This window comes from Pongo pygmaeus, chromosome 10 (genome assembly GCF_028885625.2).
Source record: "Pongo pygmaeus isolate AG05252 chromosome 10, NHGRI_mPonPyg2-v2.0_pri, whole genome shotgun sequence".
Taxonomy (NCBI): Eukaryota; Metazoa; Chordata; class Mammalia; order Primates; family Hominidae; genus Pongo; species Pongo pygmaeus.
Window position 1 is genome coordinate 78323672 of NC_072383.2, and position 22178 is coordinate 78345849.

The following is a 22178-nucleotide window of genomic DNA, read 5'->3' on the forward strand; positions in this document are numbered from 1 at the left end:
TTAGGCCTCTCTATTCCCTGAGACACAATACTGAAATTAGGCCAATTAGTAACTCTACAATAATCACCAAAAGTTCAAGGGAAAGGAAGAGTCACACGTCTGTCACCTTAAATCAAAAGCCAGAAATGATTAGATTTAGTGAGGAAGGCATTTTGAAGGCTGAGATAGGCTACAAGCTAGTCCTTTTGCAACAGTTAGCCAAATTGTGAATGCAAAGGAAAAGTTCATGAAAGAAATGAAAAGTGCTACTACTCCAGTGAACCCACAAATGGTAAGAAAGCAAAGCAGCTAGCTGATATGGAGAAAGTTTTAGTAGTCTGGATAGATCAAATCAGCTGCAACATTCACTTCTGCAAAGGCTTAATCCATAGAAAGGCTTTAACTCTTTTCAATTCTATAATGGCTGAGAGAGGTGACAAAGCTGCAGAAGAAAAATTTGAAGCCAGCAGAGGTTGGCTCATGGAGTTTAAGAAAAGAAACTATCTCCATAACATAAAAGTGCAAGTGCTGATGGAGAAGCTGCAGCAAGTTATCCAGAAAATGCAACTAAGATAATTGATGAAGGTGGCTACACTAAACAATAGATTTTCAATGTAGATGAAACAGATTTATACAGGAATAAAGTGCCATCTAGAACTTTCATAGGTAGAGAGAAGGCAATGCTTGGCTTCAAAGCTTCCACGGACAGGCTGACTCTCTTGTTACGGGCTAAGGCAGCTGGTGACTTTAAGTTGAAGCCAATGCTCATTTACCATTAAAAAAATCCTAGGGCCCTTAAGAATTATGCTAAGTCTACTCTACCTGTGCTCTGTAAATGGAACAACAAAGCCTGGATGGCAGCATGTCTGTTTACAGCATGGTTTACTGAATATTTTCAGCCCACTGTTGAGACCTGATGCCTAGAAAAAAAAGATTCCTTTTAAAATATTACTACTTGTTGGCAGTGCACCTGGCACCTAGGAGCTCCAGTGGAGATGCAGAAGGATATATTAATATTGTTTTCATGCTTGCTAACACATTTATTCTGCAGCCATTGATCAAGTAGTAATTTCAACTTTAAAGTCTTTATTATTTAGGAAATACATTTCACAGGGCTATACCTGCCATAGATAGTGATTTCTCTGATAGATCTGGGAAAACAAAATTGAAAATATTTTGGAGAGTATTCACTATTCTAAATACCATTAAGAACATTAGTGATTCACGGGCAGAGGTCAAAATATCAACACGAACAGGAGTTTGAAAAAAGTTTATTCTAACCCTCGTGGATAACTTTGAGGGTTTTAAGACATCAGTGGAGGAAGTAACTGCAGATGCGAAGGAAATAGCAAGAGAACTAGAATTAGAAGTGAAGCCTGAAGATATGACTGATTTGCTTCAATCTCATGATAAAACTTGAATGGACGAGGAGTTGCTTCTTATAGATGAGCAAAAAAAGTGGTTTCTTGAGATGTGATCTATACTTGGTGAAGATGCTGTGAACATTGTCAGAATGATAATAAAGGATTTAGAATATTGCATAAACTTAGTCGATAAAGCAGTGGTAGGCTTTAAGATGACTGACTGCAATTTTGAAAGAAAATTTTAGGTAAAACACTATCAAATGCATTGCATGCTACAGAGAAATCTTTTGTGAAAGGGAGAGTCAATCAATGTGGCAAACTTCACTGTGTCTTATTTCAAGAAATTGCCACAGATATCCCAGCCTTCAGCAGCCACCACCCTGATTAGTCAGCAGCCATCAACTTTGAAGCAAAACCCTCCTTCAGCAAAAAGATTATGGCCCCTTGAAGACTCAGATGATCATTAACTTTTTTTTTTTTGCAATAAAGTATTTTTAAATTAAGGTATGCATATTTTTAGATATAATGCTATTATGCATTTAATAGACTATACTGTAAATATAACTTTTATATGTACTAGGAACCAAAAAAACTGTGTGACTTGCTTTATTGTGATATTAACTTTATTGCTCTGGTCTAGAACCAAATTAACAATATCTCTGAAATACACCTATAATTTACAGTGATTTAAAGTTTTCCTTTTCCTTCTTCCAGTTTTGAGTAGTTATGAAAAACTCATCAGTCATTAATTAGCAATGCCAGTTAAAACCATGACTTTGGCTGGGGATATAAGAATTGTGGTTCATTTTGGTGAGGTTTCCCTCACTTAAACAACTGAACAATTAAAGTTTATGAAGCGTCTAATATTTGAGGCATTGTGTTATGCTATAGGAATGGGGGGTACTAAAATACATTTATTAGATAATAATATAATCTGCCTTAGGGGATTGTCACTAGGATAAGACCAGTTAGGGGCATAGTTAAAATGGTTAGAATAGTGCCTTGCTATAGTAAGCAGTCAAGAATATTAGTTTTATTATTGTTCTTACAGCTCTTATTATTCTTATAGTTATTGTCACTATAAGCTATTTAATGAAGTATTTAACAGTTCATTGTGATAAATCCTCCAATAAAAGTTTATAAAGTTGCTAAGTATAGGGAGTATGTGAAGGAGCTGGGGACATAAAAGATTGCATCGAATTGAGTTGTAAGTGATAAGTTTGCCAGACAGAACATGGGAGAAGAATTTTCTAGGCAGAAGAAAAATTCAAAGCTCAGGATGCATGTCTAGAAGTTTGGGAGGGCCAAGGTGAGAGATTGTAGAATCAAGAGCATTGTTGGTCTGAAAGAGAGAAATCTAATGAGATAATGCATCATTTATATAAATACGTTCTTCAGTTGTCTTCTATGTGCTACATATTGTGTGACATGAACATAAACAAGATATTTATGGTCCTCTCGAGTGAAGCTGAAAGTCTAGTGGACAGCATATACACTGAATAAGGAATTACAGTACTGTGTACGAAGAGCCGTGAGAGAGAAAGCAGAGAGCTAAAACAACATGAGAAATTATTTCTGTTTTAGAGAAGAGGCAAGAATTCAGGGTTCCTGAATTTCATGTTAATTTTTATAATCTTGAATTTTTATAATCTTGAATTTTTATATTTTAAAGCAAAATGTAAAAAAAGTTTTATACCTTATCTATTTTAGGGGCTTTTTATTTTTATTTATTTATTATTTATTATTTGTTATTTAAATAAATTAAATTATTGATTAATTCATAATAACAAATTATTTAAATAATGACAACTAATTTTCAAATTTAATGTTATTTTTATATTTATTGCTATTTTATATATTTATTATATTTATAATTAATTACAAAATTATTGTTATACTATTATCATTATTTTGTTATTAACACTTCTAGAAAAAATCATTACTTTATTAAAACTTTTAGAAAAAATTGTAGGAATATTGAAATATATATTTATATTAAATGATTTGATGTTATATGTAATATATATTTAATCTTCATATCAAATATTTAGATAACACACCAAAATTAATTCTTCCCTGAGATTAGTTCAATTTTTGTATTAAAATTTTATACTTAATTATATATTTATATTTAAATTCTATATTAAAATATAACATTTGTATATGTTTAACTTTTATAGCCATAGACATTTTTAGACACTTTCAGGGTATAATCTTTCAAGAAGAAAATAACACTTGAAAGAAAACCAACATTCAAAAGTTATCACATTAAATAAATAAGAAACAATGTGAAACACTTAATATAATGTTTTACACCTAAGTTAAACTCTCCTGATTTCAACTTTAAGCACTCAGAAAGAAGCTTTTGATTACTCTCTATATCTTGTAACAAAAATGTTAACCATTTAATAATTTACTATTCCATCAGAAAATCGTAGGCCCTACAGACTCTTTTAAGTAGCATATATTAAAGAACGGGACTCTCATTTCCTCTATAAATTTTTTTTCGGAATGACTCACTTTATTAGAAATTTAGGCTTCTGTCTTCCTTTCGTGCACTCAGTGGATAGCAAAAAGGTCAATATATCACATCTAGTCATTTGCCTGGCATTTATACTGTGATATGTAAGGTACTATGTGGAAAAAGCGAGGAGAAAGACTGGATTCAACTCCTCAATAGGTTAGATAGAGTGCCTTAGATAGCTCTAATAAATATAGATGACAGAGTTAATATGCTAAGATTACTGATATTTTAAAACAGAAATCTGTAGTTCATACTAAATAGCATTTTATTCTTCATTTGGAAGAATGGCAGAGCACAAAGGAAAGTGTTATGTTCCTGAAAGCTGCCCATGTATTTGGAAAGATTGGGAGTATCTCTCAGGAGAAGTTATTGCTACACCGTGTTACACCTGGTAAGGAGATCCATTTATTTCACAAATATTTTCCTAAGTAATTGTGTAAATTTCAATCATCTTGTATTTATTTAATGAGACTGACATCAGCAAAAAGTAAATCAAGCCTGAGCAAATAATTTAAAGGCCTGCAGGAGTTGGTGGACAGTTACTATCTGCAGGGGACTATATCATTATTTTTATGCGTGTTTGGTCAGCCCAGAAGAAAACTGTGAAATACAACAATCTAAAATTTTAATAGGAAAAAATATCTCATGTTTATAAGAAAGTGCTAAATGTTACAAAGAAAAGACCGTATTTACTGGAAGGTTTTCAGTTTCAAGGTAAGTCAAAAGAATACCATAAAATAAAATTTGAAATATAATTTCCCTAAAATACGGACAAAGATTCTAAACTCATGAGCAATGTCATGTCTAATGCATTTAAATTTACTCAAATATGGGAGATGGCATTGTGCTCTTTCAGCTACCAGCAGACCTGTGATCAGTTTTTCATTCTATCATCTACTACTTTCTGTGTGACCTATGCACAATTCCCAGGCTTGGTTTTGGTGTCTGATAATTTATTTAAACAAAGTGAAAAACGTATGCCTAATTTGTCAATGTAATAGGTAGTATCAGAATGAATTGGCAGTATTCGTAAGGGATATTGGCTCATGAATTCTCTTGAATACAGATATTCCAATGTTACTGTCACTTGAAATCACTAGTTAGCGTCAAGTTTCTTTAGAAAGGTAACTTGTGTTATTTTTTAATAGCGTTTGTCGACGAGGAATGTTCAATTGCACATATTATCCATGCCCAGCAGTGTGCACAATATACGGGGACCGACATTATTATTCTTTTGATGGACTAGAATATGACTATATCAGTGATTGCCAGGTGTTTTTGATAAAGGTAGGTCACAGTTACACATTTTTATTTGCATTTGTGTAAAGATTTAATGTAAAAAACAAGTATGCTGGTCCCTGATATATTGAATTCATGGGTTATTTATAAAACCTATAAAACAATTATATATATTTTCAACTTTTATTTCAAGTTCGGGGGTACGCATGAAGATTTGTTAATGTGGGTAAATTACATGTTGGTGGGGTTTGGTGTACAAAGGATTTCATCATGCAGGTAGTAGCATAGTACCCAATAGATAGTTTTTTGACCCTTACCCTCCTCCTATCCTTCACCCTTAAGTAGGCCCCAATGTCTATTGTTCCCCTCTTTGTGTCCATATATACCCAATGTTTAGCTCTCACTTATAAGTGAGAACATGCAGTATTTAGTTTTCTGTTCCTGTGTTAATTCACTTAGGATAATGGTCTCCAGCTGCATCCATGTTGCTGCAAAAGACATTTCTTTCTTATGGCTGCATAATATTCCATGGTGTATATATACCACATTTTCTTTATCCATTCCACTGTTGATGGGCATTTAGGTTGATTCCATGTCTTTGCTATTGTGAGTAGTGCTGCAATGAATGTACATGTACATGTGTCTTTATGGTAGAACAATTTATATTCCTTTGCATATATATACAATAATGGGATTGCTGGGTTGAATGGTAATTCTGTTTTAAGTTTTTTAAGAAATTGCCACACTGCTTTCTACAGTGGCTAAACTAATTTACATTCTCACCAGCAGTGTATAGCAGTGTATAAGCGTTCCCTTTTCTTCGCAACCTTGCCAACATCTGTCGTTTTTTTGACTTTTTAATAGCTATTTTGACTGCTGTTGAGATGATATCTTATTATGGTTTTGATTTGCATTTCTCTAATAATTAATGATGTTGAGCATTTTTTCATATGCTTGTTGGCTGCATGTATGTATTCTTTTGAGATGTGTCTGTTCATGTCCTTTGCCCATTTCTAATGGGGTTGTTCCGTGCTTATTGACTTGTTTAAGTTCTTCATAGATTCTGGTTATTAGGCCTTTGTAGGGTGCATAATTTGCAAATATTTTCTCCCATTCTGTAGGTTTTCTGTTTACTTTGTTGACTTTTCTTTGGGTGTGCTGAAGCTCTTTAGTTTAATTAGGCCCCACTTGTCAATTTTTGTTTTTGTTGCAATTGCTTTAGGTGTCTTTGTTATGAAATCTTTGACAAGGCCTACATCCAGAATAGTATTCCCTAGGTTTTCTTCTAGGTTTTTTATGATCTTAGGTCTTACTTTTAAGTCTTTAATCCATCTTTGGTTGATTTTTGTATTTAATGAAAGGAAAGGTTCCAGTTTCAATCTTCTATATGGCTAGCCAGTTATCCCAGCAGCATTTATTGAATGGGGAGTCCTTTCGTCATTGCTTATTATTGTCAGCTTTGTCAAAATCAGATGGTTGTAGGTATGTGGCTATGTTTTTGGGTTCTCTAACCTGTTCCATTGTGTCTGTTTTTGTGCCAGTACCATGCCGTTTTGGTTGTTGTAGTCTTGTAGTATAGTTTGGAGTTGGGTAGTTTGATGCTTCCAGCTTTGTTCTTTTTGCTTAGGAATGGCATTGAATTTGTAGATAGCTTTGGTAAGTATGGCCATTTTAACAATATCAATTCTTCCTACCCATGAGCATAAAATGTATTTCCATTTGTTTGTGTCATCTTGATTTCTTTCAGCAGTGTTTTGTAATTCTTGTTGTAGAGATCTTTCATTTTCCCAGTTAGCTGTATACCTAGGTATTTGTGTGTGTGTGTATGGCTATTGTGAATGGAATTACATTCTTGATTTTACTCTCAGCTTGAATGTTATTGGTGTATAGAAATGCTGCTGATTTTTGTACATGGTTTTGTATCCTGAAACTTTACTGAAGTTGTTTATCAGTTCTAGGAGCCTTTGGGCAGAGGCTATGGGGTTTTCCAGGTGTAGAATCATATTGTCTGTGAAGAGAGATACTTTGACTTCCTCTTCCTATTTGGATGCCTTTTATTTCTTTCTTTTGCCTGATTGCTTTGGCTAGGACTTCCAGTACTATGTTGAATAAGAGTGATGAGAGTGGGCATCCTTGTCTTGTTCCACTTCTCAGTGGGATTGGGTCCAGCTTTTGCCCATTTGGAATGATGTTCGTTGTGGGTTTGTCATAGATGGCTGTTAATATTTTGAGGTACGTTCCTCTGATGCCTAGTTTTTAGAGGATTTTTAATATGAAGGGATGTTGAATTTTATCCAAAGCTTTTTCCTGCATCTGTTAAGATGATCACATGGTTTTTGTTCTGAGTTCTGTTTATGTGATGAATCACATTTATTGATTTGTGTATGTTGCACCAACCTGTCATTCCAGGAATAAAGTCTACTTGATTGTGGTGGATTAGCTTTTTGATGGGCTGCTAGATTCAGTTTGCTAGTATTTTGTTGAGGATTTTTGTGTCTATGTTAATCAGGGATATTGACCTGAAGTTTTGTTTTTTCATTGTATCTCTGCAGGTTTTGATATTTCTTTAACTCATTCTTAACTTTTATTATTTATAGGTAATTGGCTAGTTCTTAAACATTCTGTGCCTCTGTTTCCTCATCTATAAAATGAGAAAAATAATTGTGAAAGTAGTTCTAAGGATTAAATAGATAAATATATGTAAAAGGCTTAGATAGTATTTGATATAAAGTGAGTATTCAATAAATGTTAGCCATTTTTATTGTTATTAACTTGGTTTGGTGAATATAAATATAACACATTAAACCATAATTGGGTTATACATTTTTTGTGGTTATGACAATAAAAAGATATTATGCTCAATTCTAGAAATGCTATTTTGATGATATGCTTTGGTAAACTCCAGGCTTTATATATCTGATAAGATCCTTAAAATTTCTTACATTGAATGCATTTGAATTACCTGTACACTCAAATTTTAGACATTACTGATCACAGATTTACATTTCTAAGTGAAAAATGTGAGCTTTAGAAAGAAGTCACACAAGAATAAACAAAATAACATCTTTTCCTCCAGCAAACTAACCTATGATTAATGCATTTTTTTCTGGATATGACTTTTATATTATTAGAGGTTTGTGTGTGATTCTGTTATTTAAGCCTAAGTCAAGAAAACAGACTATCTTCCATTTTATATTAGTTCTGTTAAATCAAAAATGAATAGTAAAATCTATAGCCTTTTAAACTTAAGGAAGGTTCTTGCTTATGTTTTACGTCATTGGATTTTCCTGTTGGTACTTGTCTTGGCTTCCTTTATGAATGATTTTAGGTTTCTTAAAGAATAAATATCTAGGAATGGATTTGGCAGTCATATAATTATAGCGGATGGTAAGTTGCCTATAAGGTATTCTTTTTTTTTTGTCTTGTGTTGTTTGGATTATTTTTGGAGCCTATGGAAGGCACACTAATGAATATACATTCTCCAAGTATTTTCTTTGAACAAATCTGTTTTAGCAAACAATTTTATATTAGAATCCTTTCATCCCCTGAGGTTTAGAGTATAAATTTAGAGGCTTAGAAAAGTAGATAACAATTTAGAAATTTGAACACATAAACAAATATACTTTTCAGGTTGATTTTATATCAAATCCTCATTTTCCTTGATATTTAGGTGCCTCTGACACTCATTTAAGTTACCTCCACCCTTGACCTTCCGGATATTATGAGTCTTTCTCTCTGGTTTTTTCTTTGTCTTGTGTTGCCTTTTCCTCTTACATAAGCCCCCACTCAGAGATGACTGATTTGGTTCCTTCAGAGCAAGGACCAAGTCTTGCTCATCATTGTTTCAGAAGAGAGGAGCACCATGCTGGGAACATAGTTTCTCACTGAATGTTTATTGAACTGGGCATCTGTTTGTGGTTCTTTACCCCTTTCTCCTAGTGCTTGATGTGTTCATCCACTTCTAAAATCTTAGCTACAGCTACACACTGATGAGTTCCAAATTGATGTGTACAGCTCTGACCCTCAATTTCTTGACTATATTTCTGACTCAAGTTCATCCTCACAATAACATACTATTTCTTTCTATTTATCTTTCTGAGACTCATATGGTAATTGCTTCTTAAGAACTACAGTGACTTCCAATGGCCTCCAGTGGCTTCCAATAGCATCATAAAGTCAAATCTCCTACACCAGTCTTTCCAAGTGTTCTGTCAGCTCCATCCCTCATCTATGTCTTTTCTCAGTGTACTCTCTGTATCTGATTTCCTCTGCCCCCTCAAAGTCATATTTTCAGCTCACAGTTATCTGTCCTATTATTATATCCTATTGTGTTTATAGTCATAATGTCAAAATTAAGCAGCTCATTATATACTGATTATTTTTATGTACTCATCTAGATTGTGTGTCATTTTATGTCAGAACTACGTGGTACACTTCTTCTGGGTTCCTCATAGGATCTAGCACAATTATGGCTGAATTATGAAGCTAAAAGATTACTTGTTTGACTTTTTTCAACAGTGTCCACTTGAGGATAGAGACCACAAGCTTAAACATAAATGTTTAATTCTACAATCTAACACTTGTGATAAACGCATACATGAGCTTTCAATGTGAAGTTTTTAGAGCAGCACTTCTTAAACCTTAGTGTGCATGCACACCACCTAGGGATATTGTTAAAATATGAATTCTGTTTTCATAGGACTGCAGTAGGGTTTTGGGTTCTGCCTTTTCTTTATTAAATTACACTTTAAGTTCTGGTATACATGTGCAGAACGTGCAGATTTGTTATATAGGTATACATGTGCCATGGTAGTTTGCTACACCCATCAACCTGTCATCTAGGTTTTAATCCCCCCATGAATTAGGTATTTGTCCTAATGCTCTCCCTCCCTTTGCTCCCCCACCCACTGACAGGCCCCAGTGTATGATGTTCCCCTCCCTGTGTCCATGTGTTCTCATTGTTCAACTCCCACTTATGAGCGAGAACATGTGGTGTTTGGCTTTCTGTTCCTGCATTAGTTGCTGAGAATGATGGTATCCAGCTTCATCCATGTCCCTGCAAAGGACATGAACTCATTCTTTTTTATGGCTACATAGTATCCCATGGTATATATGTGCCACATTTTCTTTGTCCAGTCTGTCATTGATGGGCATTTGGGTTGGCTCCAAGTCTTTTCTATTGTGAATAGTGCTGCAATAAACATACGTGTGCGTGTATGTTTATATTAGAATAATTTATAAACCTTTGGGTATATACTCAGTAATGACATTGCTGGGTCAAGTAGTGTTTCTGGTTCTAGATCCTTGAGGAATTGCCATACTGTCTTCCACAATGGTTGAACTAATGGTTGAACACTCCCACCAGCAATGTAAAAGTATTCCTATTTCTCCACATCCTCTCCAGCATCTGTTGTTTCCTGACTTTTTAATGATCATCATTCTAACTGGTGTGAAATGATATCTCATTGTGGTTTTGATTTGCATTTCTCTAATGACCAGTGATGATGAGCTTTTTTTCATGTTTGTTGGCTGCATAAATGTCTTCTTTTGAGAAGTGTCTGTTCATATCCTTTGGCCACTTTTTGATGGGGTTGTTTGTCTTTTTCTTGTAAATTTGTTTAAGTTCCTTGTAGATTCTTGTTATTAGACCTTTGTCAGATGGATAGATTGCAAAAATTTTCTCCCATTTGGTAGGTTGCCTGTTCACTCTGGTGCTAGTTTCTTTTGCTGTGCAGAGTTCTTTAGTTTAATTAGATCCCATTTGTCAATTTTGGCTTTTGTTGCAATTGCTTTTGGTGTTTTAGTCATGAAGGCTTTGCTCATGCCCATGTCCTGAATGGTATTACCTAGATTTTTTTCTAGGGTTTTTACGGTTTTAGGTCTTATGCTTAAGTCTTTAATCCATCTTGAATTAATTTTTGTATAAGGTGTAAGGAAGGGGTCCAGTTTCAGTTTTCTGCATATGGCTAACCGGTTTTCCCAACACCATTTATTTAATAGGGAATCCTTTCCATATTGCTTGTTTTTGTCAGGTTTGTCAAAGATCAGGTGGTTGTAGATATGTGGCATTATTTCTGAGGCCTCTGTTCTGTTCCATTGTCTATATACCTGTCTTGGTACTAGTAGCATGCTGTTTTGGTTACTGTAGCCTTGTATTATAGTTTGAAGTCAGGTAACATGATGTCTCCAGCTTTGTTCTTTTTGCTTAGTATTATCTTGGCTATATGGGCTCTTTTTTGATTCCATATGAAATTTAAAGTACTTTTTTCTAATTCTGTGAAGAAAGTTAATGGTAGCTTGATGGGAATAGCATTGAATCTATAAATTGCTTTGGGCAGTATGGCCATTTTCATGATATTGATTCTTCGTGTCTATGAGCATAGAATCTTTTTCCCTTTGTTTGTGTCCTCTCTTATTTCTTTGAGCAGTGGTTTGTAGTTCTTGAACAGGTCCTTCACATACATTGTAAGTTGTATTCCTAGATATTTTATTTTCTTTGTAGCAATTATGAATGGGAGTTCACTCATAATTTGGTTCTCTGTTTGTCTATTTTTGTTGTATAAGAATGCTTGTGATTTTTGCACATTGATTTTGCATCCTGAGACTTTGCTGAAGTTGCTTATCAGCTTAAGGAGTTTTTGGGCTGAGATGATGGAATTTTCTAAATATACAATTATGTTATCTGCAAACAGAGACAATTTGATGTTCTCTCTTCCTATTTGAATACCTTTATTTCTTTCTCTTGCCTGATTGCCCTGGCCAGAACTTCCAATACTATGTTGAATAGGAGTGGTGAGAGAGGGCATCCTTGTCTTGTGCCAGTTTTCAAAGGGAATCCTTCCAGTTTTTGCCCATTCAGTATGATATTGGCTATGGGTTTGTCATAAATAGCATTTATTATTTTGAGATATGTTCCATCAATACCTGGTTTATTGTTTTTAGCATGAAGGGATGTTTTATTGAAGGCCTTTTCTGCATCTATTGAAATAATCATGTGGTTTTTGTCATTGGTTCTGTTTTTGTGATGGATTACATTTATTGATTTGTGTATGTTGAACCAGCTTTGCATCTCAGGGATGAAGCCACCTTGATCGTGGTGGATAAGCTTCTTGATGTGCTGCTGAATTCAGTTTGCCAATATTTTATTGAGGATTTTCGCATTGATGTTCATCAGGGATGTTGGCTTGAAGTTTTCTTTTTTTTTTTTTTTTTTTTGTTTAACTAGGAATTCTTTATTATTATTATTATTATTATACTTTAAGTTTTAGGGTACATGTGCACAATGTGCAGGTTAGTTACATATGTGTACATGTGCCATGCTGGTGTGCTGCACCCATTAACTTGCCATTTAGCATTAGGTATATCTCCTAATGCTATCCCTCCCCCCTCTCCCCGCCCCACAACAGTCCCCAGAGTGTGATGTTCCCCTTCCTGTGTCCATGTGTTCTCATTGTTCAATTCCCATCTATGAGTGAGAACATGCGGTATTTGGTTTTTTGTCCTTGCGATAGTTTACTGAGAATGATGATTTCCAATTTCATCCATGTCCCTACAAAGGACATGAACTCATCATTTTTTATGGCTGCATAGTATTCCATGGTATATATGTGCCACATTTTCTTAATCCAGTCTATCATTGTTGGACATTTGGGTTTGTTCCAAGTCTTTGCTATTGTGAATAGTGCCGCAATAAACATACGTGTGCATGTGTCTTTATAGCAGCATGATTTATAGTCCTTTGGGTGTATACCCAGGAATGGGATGGCTGGGCCAAATGGTATTTCTAGTTCTAGATCCCTGAGGAATTGCCACACTGACTTCCACAATGGTTGAACTAGTTTATAGTCTCACCAACAGTGTCAAAGTGTTCCTATTTCTCCACATCCTCTCCAGCACCTGTTTCCTGACTTTTTAATGATTGCCATTCTAATTGGTGTGAGATGGTATCTAATTGTGGTTTTGATTTGCATTTCTCTGATGGCCAGTGATGATGAGCATTTTTTTCATGTGTCTTTTGGCTGCATAAGTGTCTTCTTTTGAGAAGTGTCTGTTCATATCCTTTGCCCACTTTTTGATGGGGTTGTTTGTTTTTTTCTTGTAAATTTGTTGGAGTTCATTGTAGATTCTGGATATTAGCCCTTTGTCAGATGAGTAGGTTGCGAAAATTTTCTCCCAATTTGTAGGTTGCGTGTTCACTCTGATGGTAGTTTCTTTTGCTGTGCAGAAGCTCTTTAGTTTAATTAGATCCCATTTGTCAATTTTGGCTTTTGTTGCCATTGCTTTTGGTGTTTTAGACATGAAGTCCTTGCCCATGCCTATGTCCTGAATGGTAATGCCTAGGTTTTCTTCTAGGGTTTTTATGGTTTTAGGTCTAACGTTTAAGTCTTTAATCCATCTTGAATTGATTTTTGTATAAGGTGTAAGGAAGGGATCCAGTTTCAGCTTTCTACATATGGCTAGGCAGTTTCCCCAGCACCATTTATTAAATAGGGAATCCTTTCCCCATTATTTGTTTTTCTCAGGTTTGTCAAAGATCAAATACTTGTAGATATGTGGCATTATTTCTGAGGGCTCTGTTCTGTTCCATTGATCTATATCTCTGTTTTGGTACCAGTACCATGCTGTTTTGGTTACTGTAGCCTTGTAGTATAGTTTGAAGTCAGGTAGTGTGATGCCTCCAGCTTTGTTCTTTTGACTTAGGATTGACTTGGTGATGCGGGCTCTTTTTTGGTTCCATATGAACTTTAAAGTAGTTTTTTCCAATTCTGTGAAGAAGGTCATTGGTAGTTTGATGGGGATGGCATTGAGTCTATAAATTACCTTGGGCAGTATGGCCATTTTCACGATATTGATTCTTCCTACCCATGTGCATGGAATGTTCTTCCATTTCTTTGTATCTTCTTTTATTTCATTGAGCAGTGGTTTGTAGTTCTCCTTGAAGAGGTCCTTCACATCCCTTGTAAGTTGGATTCCTAAGTATTTTATTCTCTTTGAAGCAATTGTGAATCAGAGTTCACTCATGATTTAGCTCTCTGTTCATCTGTTATTGGTGTATAAGAATGCTTGTGATTTTTGTATATTCATTTTGTATCCTGAGACTTTGCTAAAGTTGCTTATCAGCTTAAGGAGATTTTGGGCTGAGACGATGGGGTTTTCTAGATATACAATCATGTCATCTGCAAACAGGGACAGTTTGACTTCCTCTTTTCCTAATTGAATACCTTTATTTCCTTCTCCTGCCTAATTGCCCTGGCCAGAACGTCCAACACTATGTTGAATAGGAGTGGTAAGAGAGGGCATCCCTGTCTTGTGCCAGTTTTCAAAGGGAATGCTTCCAGTTTTTGCCCATTCAGTATGATATTGGCTGTGAGTTTGTCATAGATAGCTCTTATTATTTTGAGATATGTCCCATCAATACCTAATTTATTGAGAGTTTTTAGCATGAAGCATTGTTGAATTTTGTCAAAGGCCTTTTCTGCATCTATTGAGATAGTCATGTGGTTTTTGTCGTTGGTTCTGTTTATATGCTGGATTACATTTATTGATTTGTGTATATTGAACCAGCCTTGCATCCCAGGGATGAAGCCCACTTGATCATGGTGGATAAGCTTTTTGATGTGCTGCTGGATTTGGTTTGCCAGTATTTTATTGAGGATTTTTTGCATCAATGTTCATCAAGGATATTGGTCTAAAATTCTCTTTTTTGGTTGTGTCTCTGCCCGGCTTTGGTATCAGGATGATGCTGGCCTCATAAAGTGAGTTAGGGAGGATTCCCTCTTTTTCTATTGATTGGAATAGTTTCAGAAGGAATGGTACCAGTTCCTCTTTGTACCTCTGGTAGAATTCGGCTGTGAATCCATCTGGTCCTGGACTCTTTTTGGTTGGTAAGGTATTGATTATTGCCACAATTTCAGCTCCTGTTATTGGTCTATTCAGCGATTCAACTTCTTCCTGGTTTAGTCTTGGGAGAGTGTATGTGTCCAGGAATTTATCCATTTCATCTAGATTTTCTAGTTTATTTGTGTAGAGGTGTCTGTAGTATTCTCTGATGGTAGTTTGTATTTCTGTGGGATCAGTGGTGATATCCCCTTTATCATTTTTTATTGCATCTATTTGATTCTTCTCTCATTTTTTCTTTATTAGTCTTGCTAGCAGTCTATCAATTTTGTTGATCCTTTCAAAAAACCAGCTCCTGGATTCATTAATTTTTTGAAGGGTTTTTTTGTGTCTCTATTTCCTTCAGTTCTGCTCTGATTTTAGTTATTTCTTGCCTTCTGCTAGCTTTTGAATGTGTTTGCTCTTGCTTTTCTAGTTCTTTTAATTGTGATGTTAGGGTGTCAATTTTAGATCTTTCCTGCTTTCTCTTGTGGGCATTTAGTGCTATAAATTTCCCTCTACACACTGCTTTGAATGTGTCCCAGAGATTCTGGCACGTTGTGTCTTTGTTCTTGTTGGTTTCAAAGAACATCTTTATTTCTGCCTTCATTTTGTTATGTACCCAGTAGTCATTCAGGAGCAGGTTGTTCAGTTTCCATGTAGTTGAGTGGTTTTGAGTGAGTTTCTTAATCCTGAGTTCTAGTTTGATTGCACTGTGGTCTGAGAGACAGTTTGTTATAATTTCTGTTCCTTTACATTTGCTGAGGAGAGCTTTACTTCCTACTATGTGGTCAGTTTTGGAATAGGTGTGGTGTGGTGCTGAAAAGAATGTATATTCTGTTGATTTGGGGTGGAGAGTTCTGTAGATGTCTATTAGGTCCACTTGGGGCAGAGCTGAGTTCAATTCCTGGGTGTCCTTGTTAACTTTCTGTCTCGTTGATCTGTCTAATGTTGACAGTGGGGTGTTAAAGTCTCCCATTATTATTGTGTGGGAGTCTAAGTCTCCTTGTAGGTCAGTCAGGACGTGCTTTATGAACTTGGTTGCTCCTGTATTGGGTGCATATATATTTAGGATAGTTAGCTCTTCTTGTTCAATTAATCCCTTTACCATTATGTAATGGCCTTCTTTGTCTCTTTTGATCTTTGTTGGTTTAAAGTCTGTTTTATCAGAGACTAGGATTGCAACACCTGCCTTTTTTTGCTTTCCATGTGCTTGGTAGATCTTCCTCCATCCTTTTATTTTGAGCCTATGTGTGTCTCTGCATGCGAGATGGGTTTCCTGAATACAGCATACTGATGGGTCTTGACTCTTTATGCAATTTGCCAGTCTGTGTCTTTTAATTGGAGCTTTTAGTCCATTTACATTTAAAGTGAATATTGTTATGTGTGAATTTGATCCTGTCATTATGATGTTAGCTGGTTATTTTGCTCGTTAGTTGATGCAGTCTCTTCCTAGTCTCGATGGTCTTTACATTTTGGCATGATTTTGCAGCGGCTGGTACCAGTTGTGCCTTTCCATGTTTAGTGCTTCCTTCAGGAGCTCTTTTAGGGCAGGCCTGGTGGTGACAAAATCTCTCAGCATTTGCTTGTCTGTAAAGTATTTTATTTCTCCTTCACTTATGAAGCTTAGTTTGGCTGGATATGAAATTCTGAGTTGAAAAGTCTTTTCTTTAAGAATGTTGAATATTGTTCCCCACTCTCTTCTGGCTTGTAGAGTTTCTGCTGAGAGATCCGCTGTTAGTCTGATGGCCTTCCCTTTGTGGGTAACCTGACCTTTCTCTCTGGCTGCCCTTAACATTTTTTCCTTCATTTCAACTTTGGTGAATCTGACAATTATGTGTCTTGGAGTTGCTCTTCTTGTGGAGTATCTTTGTGGCATTCTCTGTATTTCCTGAATCTGAATGTTGGCCTGCCTTGCTAGATTGGGGAAGTTTTCCTGGATAATATCCTGCAAAGTGTTTTCCAACTTGGTTCCATTCTCCCCGTTGCTTTCAGGTACACCAATCAGACGTCGATTTGGTCTTTTCCCATAGTCCCACATTTCTTGGAGGCTTTGTTCACTTCTTTTTATTCTTTTTTCTCTAAACATCCCTTCTCACTTCATTTCATTCATTTCATCTTCCATCACTGATACCCTTTCTTCCAGTTGGTCGCATTGGCTCCTGAGGCTTCCGCATTCTTCACATAGTTCTCGAGCCTTGGCTTTCAGCTCTATCAGCTCCTTTAAGCAGTTCTCTGTATTGGTTATTCTAGTTATACATTCGTCTAAAGTTTTTTCAAAGTTTTCAACTTCTTTGCCTTTGGTTTGAGTTTCCTCCTGTAGCTCTGAGTAGTTTGATCGTCTGAAGCCTTCTTCTCTCAACTCGTCAAAGTCATTCTCCATCCAGCTTTGTTCCGTTGCTGGTGAGGAGCTGCGTTCCTTTGGAGGGGCAGAGGCACTCTGCTTTTTAGAGTTTCCAGTTTTTCTGCTCTGTTTTTTCCCCATCTTTGTGGTTTTATCTACTTTTGGTCTTTGATGATGGTGTTGTACAGATGGGTTTTTGGGGTGGATGTCCTTTCTGTTTGTTCGTTTTCCTTCTAACAGACAGGACCCTCAGCTGCAGGTCTGTTGGAGTTTGCTAGAGGTCCACTCCAGACCTGTTTGCCTGGGTATCAGCAGGGGTGTCTGCAGAACCGCGGATTTTCGTGATCTGCAAATGCTGCTGTCTGATTGTTCCTCTGGAAGTTTTGTCTCAGAGGAGTACCCGGCCGTGTGAAGTGTCAGTTTGCCCCTACTGGGGGGTGCCTCCCAGTTAGGCTGCTTGGGGGTCAGGGGTCAGGGACCCACTTGAGGAGGCAGTCTGCCCTTTCTCAGATCTCCAGCTGTATGCTGGGAGAACCACTGCTCTCCTCAAAGCTGTCAGACAGGGACATTTAAGTCTGCAGAGGTTACTGCTGTCTTTTTGTTTGTCTGTGCCCTGTCCCCAGAGGTGGAGCCTACAGAGGCAGGCAGGCCTCCTTGAGCTGTGGTGGGCTCCACCCAGTTAGAGCTTCCAGGCTGCTTTGTTTACCTAAGGGAGCCTTGGCAATGGCTGGCACCCCTCCCCCAGCCTCGCTGCGGCCTTGCAGTTTGATCTCAGACTGCTGTGCTAGCAATCAGCGAGATTCCGTGGGCGTAGGACCCTCCAAACCAGGTGTGGGAAATAGTCTCCTAGTGCGCCGTTTCCTAAGCCGGTCGGAAAAGTGCAGTATTCGGGTGGGAGTGGCCCGATTTTCCAGATGCCATCTGTCACCCCTTTCCTTGAGCAGGAAAGGGAACTCCCTGACCCCTTGTGCTTCCCGAGTGAGGCAATGCCTCGCCCTGCTTCTGCTGGCGCACAGTGTGCTGCCCCCACTGTCCTGCACCCACTGTCTGGCACTCACTAGTGAGATGAACCCGGTACCTCAGATGGAAATGCAGAAATCACCCGTCTTCTGCGTCGGTCACGCTGGGAGCTGTAGACTGGAGCTGTTCCTATTCGGCCATCTTGGCTCCTCCGAAGTTTTCTTATTTTGTTGTGTCTCTGCCAGGTTTTGGTATCAGGATGATGCTGGCCACATAAAAATGAGTTAGGGAGTAGTCCCTTTTCTGTTGTTTGGAATAGTTTCAGAAGGAATGGTACCAGCTCCTCTTTGTAAATCTGGTAGAATTTGGCTGTGAATCCATCTGGTCCTGGGCTTTTTTTGGTTGGTAGGCTATTAATTACTGCCTCAATTTCAGAACTTGTTATTGGTCTATTCAGGGATTTGACTTCTTCCTGTCTTAGTCTTGGGAGGGTGTATGTGTCCAGGAATTTATCCATTTATTCTAGATTTTACTAGTTTATTTGGCAGAGGTGTTTAAAGTAGTCTCTGAAGGTAGTTTGTATTTCTGTGCATCAGTGGTGATCTCCCCTTTATCATTTTTTTATTGTGTCTGTATACAAATAAACTAGAAAATCTTCTCTCTTTTCTTCTTTATTAGTCTGGCTAGTGGTCTATCTATTTTGTTAATCTTTTCAAAAAACCAGCTCCTGGATTCATTGATTTTTTGAAGGATTTTTTGTGTCTCTATCTCCCTGAGTTCTGCTCTGATCTTAGTTATTTCTTGTCTTCTGCTAGCTTTTGAATTTGTTTGCTCTTGCTTCTCTAGTTCTCTCAATTGAGATGTTAGGGTGTCAATTGTAGATCATTCCCGCTTTCTGATGTGGGCATTTAGATTTATAGTGACATTTATAAATTTGCCTCTAAACACTGCTTTAGCTGTGTCCCAGAGATTCTGGTATGTTGTGTGTTTGTTCTCATTGGTTTCAAAGAATTTATTTATTTCTGTCTTAATTTAGTTATTTACCTAGTAGTCATTCAGGAGCAGGTTGTTCAGTTTCCATGTAGTTGTGCAGTTTTGAGTGGGTTTCTTAATCCTGAGTTCTAATTTGATTGCATTGTGCTCTGAGAGACTGTTTGTTATGAATTCCATTGTTTTTCATTTGCTGAAGAGTGTTTTACTTCCAATTATGTGGTCAATTTTAGAATAAGTGTGATGTGGTGCTGAGAAGAATGTATATTCTGTTGATTTGGGGTAGAGAGTTCTGTAGGTGTCTATTAGGTCTGCTTGGTCCAGAGCTGAGTTCAAGTCGTGAATATTCTTGTTAATTTTCTGTCTCGTTGATCTGTCTAATATTGACAGTGAGGTGTTAAAGTCTCCCACTATTATTGTTGGGGAGTCTAAGTGTCTTCGTTCATCTCTAAGAACTTGCTTTATGAATTTGAGTGCTCCAGTATTGGGTGCGTATGTATTTAGGATCATTAGCTCTTATTGTTGCACTGATCCCTTTACCGTTAAGTAATACCTTTCTTTGTCTTTTTTGATCTTTGTTGGTTTAGAGTCTGTTTTATCAGAGATTAAGATTGCAACCTCTGCTTTTTTTTTGCTTTCCATTTGCTTGGTAAATATTCTTCCATTCCTTTATTTTGAGCCTATGTGTGTCTTTGCACATGAGATGGGTCTCCTGAATATAGCACAACAATGGGTCTTGACTCTTTATCCAATTTGCCAGTCTGTGTCTTTTAACTGGGGCATTTAGTGCATTTCCCTTTAAGGTTAATATTGTTAGGTGTGAATTTGATCCTGTCATCATGATGCTAGCTGGTTATTTTGCACATTAGTTGATGCAGTTTCTTCATCGTGTCATTGGTCTTTATATTTTGATATGTTTTTGCAGTGGCTGGTACTGGTTTTTACTTTCCATATTTAGTGCTTCCTTCAGGAGCTCATGTATGACAGGCCTGGTGGTGACAAAATCCCTCAGAATTTGCTTGTCTGTAAAGGATTTTAATTCTCCTTCACTTATGAAGCCTTATGGCTTCATATATTCATAATATATGGCTTCAACCATATATTATGGGTTGAAAATTCTTTTCTTTAAGAATGTTGAATATTGGCCCCCACTGTCTTCTGGCTTATAGGGTTTCTGCAGAGAGATCTGCTGTCATTCTGATGGGTTTCCGTTGATAGGTAAGCTGACCTTTCTCTCTGGCTGCCCTTAATATTTTTTCTTTCTTTTCAACCTTGGAGAATCTGAAGATTATGTGTCTTGGGGTTACTCTTCTTGAAGGGTATCTTAGTGGTGTTCTCATATTTCCTGAATTTGAATGTTGGCCTGTCTTGCTAGGTTGGGGAAGTTCTCCTGGATAATATCCTGAAGTGTGTTTTCCAACGTGGTTCCATTCTCCCCGTCACTTTCAGCTACACCAATCAATCTTAGGTTTGGTCTTTTCACATAGTCCCATATTTCTTGTAGGCTTTGTTCCTTTTCATTCTTTTTTCTCTGATCTTGTCTTCACACTTTGTTTCATTAAGTTGATAATCAATCTCTGATATCCTTTCTTCTGCTTGATTCATTTGGCTATTGATCCTTTTGTATGCTTCATGAAGTTCTCATGTTGTGTCTTTCAGCTCCATCAGGTCATTTATGTTCTTCTCTAAACTGGTTATTCTAGTTAGCAGTTCCTGTAACCTTTTATCAAGGTTCTTAGCTTCTTTGCATTGGGTTAGAACATATTCTTTTAGCTCTGAAGAGTTTGTTACTATCCACCTTCTGAAGCCTACTTCTGTCAATTCATCAAACTCATTCTCTGTCCAGTTTTGTGCCCTTGCCTGAGAGGAGTTTTGATCATTTGGAGGAGAAGAGGCATTCTGGTTTTTGGAATTTTCAGCATTTTGGTGCTGTTTTTGCTCTTCTTTGTGGATTTATCTACCTTTGATCTTTGATGCTGATGGCCTTTGGATGGGGATTTTGTGTGGACGTCTTTTTTGTTGATGTTGATGTTATCACTATCTTTTTGTTAGTTTTCCTTCTAATAGTCAGGGCTCTCTTCTGCAGGTCTGCTGATGTTTGCTGGAGGTTTACTCCAAACCCTGCTTGCCTGGGTATCACCTGCGGAGGCTGCAGAATAGCAAAGATTGCTGCCTGCTCCTTCCTCTGGAAATTTCATCCCAGAGGGGCACTCATCTGATGCCAGCCAGAGCTCTCCTGTATGAAGTGTCTGTCGACCCCTACTAGGAAGTGTCTCCCAGTCAGGAGGCACAGGGGTCAGGGACCCACTTGAGGAGGCAGTCTGTCCCTTAGTGGAGCTTGAGCATTCTGCTGTGAGATCCGCTGCTCTCGTCAGAGCTGGCAGGCACAAACATTTAAGTCTGCTGAAGCTGTGCTCACAGCTGCCCCTTCCCACAGGTGCTCTGTCCCAGGGAGATGGGAGTTTTGTCTATAAGCCCCTGACTGTGGCTGCTGCCTTTCTTTCAGAGATGTACTGCCCAGTAAGGAGGAATCCAGAGAGGTAGTCTGGCCACAGCCACTTTGGCAAGCTGTGATGTGTTCCGCCCAGTCCAAACTTCCCAGTGGCTTCCTTAACACTGTGAGGGGAAAACCATCTACTCAAGCCTCAGTAATGGCGGACGCCCCTCCCCCAACCAAGGTCAATAGTCCCAGGTTAACTTCAGACTGCTGTGCTGGCAGCGAGAATTTCAAGCCAGTGGTTCTTAGGTTGCTGGACTCCATGGGGGTGGGACCTGCTGAGTGAGAACACTTGGCTTCCTGGCTTCAGCCCCGTTTCCAGAGAAGTGAACGGCTTTGTCTTGCTGGGGTTCCAGGTGCCCCTGAGATATGAAAAAAAAAACTTCTGCAGCTAGCTTGGAGTCT

The 22178-nt window shown here is 37.5% G+C and overlaps 1 protein-coding gene across 2 annotated transcripts in view; it reads left to right on the forward strand.

Moving 5' to 3' along the window:
* OTOGL (otogelin like) overlaps positions 1-22178 on the forward strand; it is a 289364-nt gene that overhangs the window by 175508 nt on the left and 91678 nt on the right. For both annotated transcript variants that reach the window (XM_054443471.1, XM_054443472.1), the window contains 2 exons: positions 4151-4258; positions 5016-5154. In XM_054443471.1, coding sequence (XP_054299446.1) covers positions 4151-4258; positions 5016-5154 — 247 coding nt within the window. The remainder of the gene's footprint in view (positions 1-4150; positions 4259-5015; positions 5155-22178) is intronic.